Source organism: Nelumbo lutea, chromosome 3, assembly GCF_056320005.1.
Source record: "Nelumbo lutea isolate HS-2025 chromosome 3, American lotus-T2T, whole genome shotgun sequence".
In the NCBI taxonomy this organism is placed as follows: Eukaryota; Viridiplantae; Streptophyta; class Magnoliopsida; order Proteales; family Nelumbonaceae; genus Nelumbo; species Nelumbo lutea.
Window position 1 is genome coordinate 23,740,752 of NC_142686.1, and position 9,315 is coordinate 23,750,066.

Sequence of the window (9,315 nt, forward strand, 5' to 3'; positions counted from 1 at the left end):
TATTTTATTTGCAATATATATTATTCACTTAACAATGCCATTTGCACTTCCATTTGTCTGATAAAGATAGCCCATTTGTCTGCATGTGTGTGTGAGAGAGCAAGAGAGATCTTCGTCTTCTACAGAGGACACAGCACAGCACCAGACTAGAGCATTCCACAAACACAGAGCCAGAATAGTGTCCACATACGTAGCTATCACAACATTTCAGACCTTGGAAAGAATAGAATACTATACGCCCCTTCTATTGGTCTAGCTAGCTAGCGTGACAGATTGCGGGGTCCGGTAGGTGGAAACCGTTGAAGGTGGTTACACTGGTAGAGACAAGAATATCTATCCGGTGACACGAGACTTAACTTTCATGAACTATATTTGCTAAAAAAAAATAAGGTCACCACTGTTGAACGGGAACCTTCTTACCCAATCAATTTTCGCAAAATACTTTACAATAATCAGGGAAGATTAGGGTGTCTCAAGATACAAAATGGCCACTTGTGCCGGTGACACGTGGCACATCATGATCTACTACTTGATGGGTCCTACCTAGTAGGATACCATGTTAAAGCCGTTGATCGACCTGATTAATTATCATAGATCGTCATTTGTTACTTGGAAATTTCTTTTGGCCACATGTAGATCTTACTACTTAAACCTGTCTAATTAGCAAGAATTAAAACATGAAAAAGTTTTAGGGTGTGGAATATATATATCAGCAGCAGCTTCGTGTTCAAGTTTGAGCAGCGTATAGAAAACGACGTACTGCATCTGCATCTTATTAATATTTGAAATAATTTCAGAATTCCTCGATCTACTTGTTAGACATCCTGTTTCTTGGCTTGAGAGGTAGAAGGCCAGTTTCGAGTCTTAACATGGAGGGGAATCTTCCTCCTGGTTTTAGATTTCACCCAACCGATGAAGAACTCATTACGTATTATTTAACTCGCAAGGTTTCCGATTCCAACTTTGTATCAAGAGCTATTGCGGTTGTTGATCTCAATAAATGTGAACCTTGGGACCTCCCAGGTAGTCTCTTCTTCTTCTTCTTCTTCTTCTTCTTCTTCCGCTAATCTTTATATATTATTTTCAATGTTGTTTTATGGTATCTTATTGGATTTTTGTATAATTATAGCTAGGCTCCAAGCTCATGTTAGATTGATTCTTTAGTCCTGATTGAAAATTTCCGCGCTAACGATCGAATAAAGATAAATTCAGTGCCACTTATCATTTCTTTCATTTTTCTTCCATTAATCAAGAGATTCAAGATGATCAAGTTACTTTTTCGATACAAGCAAACCATATAATTAAACTATAAATCGAAGCAAGGGAGTTGTTCTATCAGAGCGCACCAAGAACCAGAGAACTCGTGCATGTAATGTCTTAGCTAGAGTGGTTTGCCCAACGGAAAAAGGTAATTTTGGTTGACTTTTGTATAGGCAAAGCTTCTATGGGGGAGAAAGAATGGTACTTTTTCAGCTTGAGGGACCGAAAATACCCAACTGGCCTTCGAACAAACCGAGCCACAGATGCAGGTTATTGGAAAACAACAGGCAAAGACAAGGAGATCTTTCACTGTGGTGTGGTGGCAGGGTTGAAGAAAACCCTAGTATTCTACAAGGGTAGAGCTCCCAAGGGAGAGAAAAGCAACTGGGTGATGCATGAATATAGGCTAGAAACCAAGTTTACGTACAAACCCATTAAGGTTGGTAATTAAAGATGCATGTATATATACTGAATTAAGTTGAAATACAAGCTAGCTAGCTTATAGATACCTCCCTTCTGGTTCTTCTGAATTCGATATTTATCAATGAGAGCTTTTTGCATGTTTCTTCACAGGAGGAGTGGGTGGTTTGTAGGGTGTTTCATAAGAGCGCCACCAGTAAGAAACCAGAGTTTACTCCATTGCACGCGTCTCTTGAATCAAATTGTGAAGCCGGTACATTGATGAATGAGTTAGAAGGGATCGGATTATTTCCAGACCCAAGTAGTACTGTAGTTAATTCTTCATCAAGCTGTTTCGGTGCTATTTCTAGTAACAATAACAATAGCAACAATGATATCAGCTGCTGTGTCGTCAACCCAAACATGAATTGGGTTCCGGCAAGAGAAGCCACCAACAATAATAATATTGCCCCACCGTCATGGCCTACTCCAGGCTTGCTTAGCTCAAACCTATCAATGAATTCAATGATCTTGAGGGCATTACAGCTGGGCGGGTATCAACTTCAACCCCGAGAAAAAGCAACAATGACCGACTTAAGCTCATCAATTCATCCAGATCCAGTACTGCAAGAGAACTCCCGCTTCATAACTGATTTAAATTCAAACTTCCCTGCATCTTCTTCATCTAAGGCTATTGATGCCGATGCCGTGCAGCAACAACCATTACTATTCAATCTGGACTCTACGTGGAGAAGCTGTTGAAGCAAAGGACTAACACACAAGTTGTAATTTTTATTTTCTTTTTTCAGGTAGTGGATTTGAACCATGCCATATATGCATGATCAAAAGTTGGAACCAACCATCCCAATCAGCATTAAATAATGCACAAGTGTAATCATTGTGTACTTCATCATCGATCAATTCCTTCAAACTTGTAGTTAGATGGAAAAATCAAAATCCCCATTTGTTTCTTGTCACCTTTATGTGCAATCTAAAGAATGCTTTAATTTTATGTCCTTTTGTAAATTATATTTGGAAGCAGCCTAATTAACTTTACGCTGTGTTTGGTTTGAAATTAAGTTCCCCTCTTTTCTTTTCCTTACCCTTCTTTTCTTTCAAACCAAATTAACGTAGCCTCAATGAAAATGTGTGTGATGAATTGAATAGAATGTATATATAATTAGAATGGCTGTAATAATGTTAGATTAATGGCATGCGCCCATGAATGCATAAGATAAATGTTCTGCTGTCTATTTTTTGTCAGTGTGCACGTGTACATATCGGCAATATCTACAGCATGGTGATGATGATCAGTAATATCAAGGGGCTGACAAGACTCCCCTAATTGGCATCCTTAATAATGTTAGATTAATGTCTATTTTTCTTTCCTTTTTTTTTGGGGGGGGGGGGGGGATTATTTTAGAAATGCCATCCACACAGCATATTTCTTACACTAGTTCATAATGTCAAACCCCCTGATGGTGTTAACATTGATTGAGAAATTATCTAATATATCTATTTAAGCAATGGTCGAGGCTGGGTGGTGTCTGATGTTAATTGATGACGAATATTATATATTCTACCATATAAAAACCGCAACACATCACTTAGATGGATCGGATCCAGTGATTTATTATATTTATAGATACTATTTTGACAAACAACATCTTTCGTTTGATTTGATACACGACTTAGTTTGCTCTAGCTCTAGGAGATTCACACGTTAATGGCCTTGACTTTTTGGTCTGATTTGATACATTATTTGTATGGCCTAGATTGGTTGAAATCTTGGTATCACTTGAATGATAGAGATTTATCATTGATCTTGGGAGACCGATTTAGTGGCTCAAATCTGTTGATTTGGTCCTTGATGAATTAATTTTTGGGTGATGGCTAATTTTTTGTGCTAAGTACCTCGTCATTTGGTTTGCTTTCAAGTGGCCGATGACTCAAGCCGAAGTGAACTTTAGCTGTCGAGCTGAGTCGAGTTGGGCAGGCTAGGTGGCGAGCTGACTATAGTGTCGAGCTGCCTATGAGGTGTCAAGCTGACCAGGTGGCAAACTGCCTGTGAGGTGCCGGGCTGATCAGGTGCCGAGCTGCCTGTGAGGTTCTAGGCTGACTAGGTGTTGAGCTGCCTGGTGGTGAGATGAATTGATGAGCTTCATTGCTCTTTAGAGATCTGCAATGAACCAAATGTCAGAGGACCCAGGGTGGCTAACCCGGCGAGGTCGCTCCGATGCTTAAGTCAGTACTCTCATAGTAGATTGCGAGCTAAAAATCACAAATTCTGAGAGCTAAAACTTGCTTACTTGCTTGTTTGCTTGCCCCCTTGCCATGGGGTTGGTGCCTTTATATAGGCATTGTTTGGCGTGGGCTTCACGCACCATATCTAAGATTTCTGCGAGGTCATCTAAGTGGTTCGAGATTACTAGAGGTAACCGCCATGCATGTTAACCACACTCCGGATCGTTCTGCATGTGGGCCAACTTCTAAAGATCATGGGAGTGTTAGGATATGCATGCCAAATTTGTCGGTTAGCACATCTCGCAGGTCGCCAGGTCGGCGCTTGTGCCAGGCCACTGGGTCGCACTAGGGCCAGTCCACCAGGTCGCACCAGTGCCAAGCTGCCAGCTCGTGCCTGTGCAGGCTACTAGCTCGCGCCAAGGCCAAGCCATCAAGTCGTGCCTGTGGTTGGGACACCATCAAATTGACTAAGGCAAGTTGTTGCCAAAGTGGTTACAGGTGTCACCTAGTTGTTTTAAGGAGCCATATATCATAATATCATTGGAGGGCCAAATCCGCCCTCATCATTTGCCCCCTCCCCCACTCCTAAGCCGAAAGTAACTCGACGAAGGGAGTAGATTTCTCCTTTTGTCCCGAAATGAATAATTCAATGAGCTCGTAAGCGTCAATTCAATTCTTTAGGCTCTGGGAGCGACTCGCAGTCCGCTCCTTGATTTTGCCCATGCCGAAGAGGCGACTGGGTCTTATATGGTGAGGAGGTCTTCGCTAGTTTGGTGTTTTGGCCTTTACGCTTCGGGAGCGACTCGTAGTCCACTCTCCTTGATCTTGCCCATGCCGAAGAAGCGACTGGGTCTTATGTGGTATTTTAGCCCTTAGGCTCTGGGAGTGACTCGTAGTCCACTCTCCTTGATCTTTGATTTTGCCCATGCCAAAGAGGCAACTAGGACTTTTCGTAGTGCCAATGTCTTTTATCAATTCGCCAGTTCGCGCCTGGGCCAGGCTGCCAGGTCGGCACTAGGGCTAGGCCGCTAGGTCGCACCTGTGCCAGGATGCCAGCTCGCACCAGGGCCAAGGCCAAGCCACTAGGACGTGCCTGTGCTAGGGCCATGTTGAGCCAGGACCAGAGCCAAGCCACCAGGTCATGCCTGGGCCACGGCTGCGTTGCATCAGCCTCGTTAGTGACGTCGGTTACCCACTCCTACAAGAAGCTAATAGAAACTCGACCTACGGGGGTAGCACTACTGACTTTAGGTCACTAGCTCACACGGGAGCCTTAGAAGGCTCAACCGACAGGGGTTTCCATGTAGTCTGTTGGCCGCCTACTCCCGCGGAAGCCACGAAGAGCTCATCTTTGCAAAGGGTGCCTTGCAAAGAGGACTGATGAGGCTTTACCCGAGTTGAAATAAAATTGGTAGAGCTGCTTAGTCTGTTGGCCATCAACTTCCTGCATAGTCTTTGAGTTCATAAAAAATGGAAGCTAGAAAGTGAGAGCTTTTAGTAGAACTTAGCTTTCTAGAAGAAGAGGACTTGGGCTTTCAGAAGATGAGAACTTAGCTTTTTGTAATGTTTCCCATAGATGGCGCCAATTGATGAATCAATTTTTGGGTGATGGCCAATTTTTTGTGTTAAGTACCTCGTCATTTGGTTTGCTTCCAAGTGGCCAATGACTCAGGTCGAAGTGAACTTTGGCTGTCGAGCTGAGTCGAGCTGGGCAGGCTAGGTGGCGAGCTGACTATAGTGTTGAGTTGCCTATGAGGTGCCGAGCTGACTAGGTGTCGAGCTGCCTGTGAGGTACCGGGCTGACCAGGTGTTGAGCTGCCTGTGAGGTGCTGGGCTAACCAGGTGCCAAGCTGCCTATGAGGTGCTGGGCTGACTAGGTGTCGAGCTGCCTAGTGGCGAGTTGAATTGATGAGTTTCGTAGCTCTTTAGAGACCTGCAAGGAACCAAATGTCAGAGGACCCAGGGTGGCTAACCCGACGAGGTTGCTCCGATGCTTAAGTCAGTACTCTCATAGTAGACTATGAGCTAAAAATCACAGTCTAAGAGCTAGAACTTGCTTACTTGCTTACTTGCTTGCCCCTTGACATTGGGGTTGGTGTCTTTATATAGGCATTGTTTGGCGTGGGGTTCACGCACCATATCCGAGATTTCTACAAGGTTGTCTAAGTGGTTCGAGATTACTGGAGGTAACCGCCATGCACGTTGACCACACTTCGGATCGTTCGGCACGTGGGCCAACTTCTAAAGATCGTGGGAGTGTTAAGATATGCATGCCAAATTTGTCAGTGAGCACGTCTTGTAGGTCACCAGGTCGGCGCCTGTGCCAGGCCGCTAGGTCTTGCCTGGGCCAGGCTGCCAACTCGTGCTAGGGCCAGTCCGCCAGGTCGCGGCAGTGCCAGGCCGTCAAGTCACGCCAGTGCCAGGCCGTCAGGTTGTGCCTGTGTCAGGCCGTGCCTGTGGTTGGGACACCATCAACTTGACTATAGCAAGTTGTTGTCAAAGTGGTTCCAGGTATTACCTACTTGTTCTGAAGTGTCATATGTCACAATATCATTGGAGGGCCAAATTCGCCCTCATCGGTCCTCATTTTGATAGACTAATTTAGTTGAAATATTGATATATACGTTATTTGATTGGTTGATATAATTTGACTAATTTTGGGAGGCCACTTGGTTCATTTTTCCAAAAAGCCAAAGAAGTTAGTTAAAAATTAAACATGGAATCATTGATGTTTTTGACCCTCTAGGTTTGGCATCTTATCATCCCCAAAGGCAGCAACCGATTTATTGGCCCTAGTTTGACTCATACTATTGTAGTTTCTTTAGATAAAACTTGACTTAGAACTTACTTGGATGAGTTTAGGGTGGATGCCATAACTTTTATTGCAAGGCTTGTGTTTCCCTCACTCTAGATGATAGTAAGATATGTGTTTTTATGGGTTGAGTTTGCACTGCTATCCAACCCTGGTTGGTGGACAATTGGTCCTCCGTGGTGAGTTCACATCCCCGCCCCACAGCACATCTCCATCGTGTATTGAGAACACCTCTCGATGATAGTACCAGAACCGATGATATCATCATCGGGAGATGTTCACAATACATGTCGGATATGTGCTGTGGGGCATTATGAGGAGGAGTTGTGTGAACTCTTCCGTGGCAATTTTGAACTGTTGTCTATTAGAGGAAACTTTGTCCTTGGATGCAAGTGTTGTTGCCATTCTCTTACTAAATTTAGGTCTCTTCTTTTCTTTTCTTATGACTTCTGTGTGGGTCATCCTGCAGGCCATTACCCAATGTTAGGCCAAGTTATTTGGGGTCTTGGAGGGGTCCCATTTAAAAAAAAAAAATATGTATGTGCATTGAGTGTTATCTATACTATATAAAATGAATACTTAGTTAGTTATGGTGCAGGTTATAAAAGTTAAATTTGATTATATAATGTTAAATTATATCTTTAGATTTATTTATACATGTAAATAACGCCGTCATTGCACTATTATTTAACATGACACATGTATGTTAAATACTTAAATGCCCCTACCTTTAGTAGGTTTTTATACTAAAGGACGAGATGATATTAGTAAGTGAGATTGGCTATTGCCGTTGGAGCACACAATAATCCAATAAGCATTTTCTATGAGTGTCTTAAAAAAATTTACATATAAATTAATGGCTTTTTACTCTCTTATAATTAACTTATAAGGTATTAGTGATATGGGGGACTTAATCCAAGTAGATGGTATCTCATACCGTAGCGCAACCTTTTAATAATTAATAGGATAGTGAAGAAAACGTGTTGAAAGGCATCTTGTCCCATTAGCCTTAATTACTTAAATTGCTTGGAAATATATCCACTATTAATCAAATATATAGTTCATTAAAACATGTTTACCTTCAGTTCGAAATTCAACAACTCTTAAATTCCAAAGATTGAAACACGCACTTCTACACATCCCTAGGTAAAACTTTAATAATGCCTCTTTTATATCAACCAATTCCTATCATTGGCTTTATTCCCTCATTCACTCCACCCCATAATTCTTAACAATTAAAATCGCCACTATTGGGCCATACTTGAACCACATGTAGTTTAGGTTGATCTTATAAACCCTATTAAGAGAATCAAGTTGCTACGTATGAAAACCTCTACTACAATATATATGACCTTTGTTAAAAATAGATTGAAGATTGGGAAGAATGAATTGTTTAATAAGATTATTAGCAAACAACGAAGAATGGCTTAATAAGAATGAACATATATAGTTTCTATTAAAAAATAAGCATTCAATGTTGAGTACTGAAATTAAAACTGTAGAACGATTTGGTTTTATAAGTGGTTCTCCATGAGTTTTTACTTGAATATAACTGTAAGAATGGTGGACAAATTTTTAGAAGACTTGTCAATCATATATTACTCATAAAGGAATAAGAGAAGGGAAAATGTACATAAAGATAAGAAAGCAACTTTTATATTTTTAAAAAGGTGAGAGAGAAATTAAAGTAGGAAACGATTAATTAACAAATCTTCTCTCTTCTTGAATTACTACCACTTTATTATGTAAAAACTTCAAATGCCCCCCATTATAATCTTTGAATATTTTAAAAATATTTATTGGCCTTTATCAGATATAGTTTTACTGATTTGGTGTTTTGATTTTAGTATCACATACGTATCCTCTTTTAAAATCCATTATTTTGAGGTAATGAAAGCATTAGATGTTATATGACAATTGACAAGTACCTAAAAGAGATTCAGGCTTTTTATTTTAATTTGGTTATATATTGAGAATATATTTTTTCCACTTATTAAAGTTTTTACAAAATTAGATTTGAAATGGAAGCTTTTTTTCAGGGTTTTTTTTTTTTTTTGCCCAACATATATGCAATGATGCAGTATAATATATTATAAATATCATGCATAATAATTCTCAAATTAATCATATTTCTTATTCTTTATAATTATTTGGCAAAGTACTTTGCTTATTTGGAAAAGTTAAACCAAATGTCCCAACCATTCTATTCCCATCAAGAAATACAATTTTGTTTTAGCAAGAGATGATAAGTAGCACAATGAAAACTAATCCGAACCAAATGTACAATCAAGGTTCAAAATATCGATATGGGGTGTATCAGACATTTCGATATTTGTTTTTTTACTTTTTTTAATTTTTGTTTCAAAACTGATTCAGAGGAGTCGGTCTAGGACCCCTCCATCCTCTGAACCAGTCAAACCCCCGATACACCCACTGTAAGGACATTATCGGAAGGATCCCAAAATAATACATATTGACTGATACAAACTGATACATAATGATACTTTGAACCTTGGTTCAAATTAACGCATTTCCTGTATTTTCTCTTGTTGATCGACACATGCCCTTCATGGTTAATTTCAATCATTCTCTCAGGCACT

The 9,315-nt window shown here is 40.6% G+C and overlaps 1 protein-coding gene across 1 annotated transcript; it reads left to right on the forward strand.

Moving 5' to 3' along the window:
• The first annotated feature begins 682 nt into the window (after positions 1 to 682).
• LOC148863641 (NAC domain-containing protein 92-like) lies at positions 683 to 2,760 on the forward strand. Its single transcript, XM_088980611.1, has 3 exons — positions 683 to 1,023; positions 1,434 to 1,699; positions 1,834 to 2,760. The coding sequence occupies exons 1-3, from the start codon at positions 870 to 872 to the stop codon at positions 2,419 to 2,421; spliced, it is 1,008 nt and encodes a 335-aa protein (XP_088836737.1). The 5' UTR covers positions 683 to 869; the 3' UTR covers positions 2,422 to 2,760.
• The last annotated feature ends 6,555 nt before the right edge of the window (positions 2,761 to 9,315 follow it).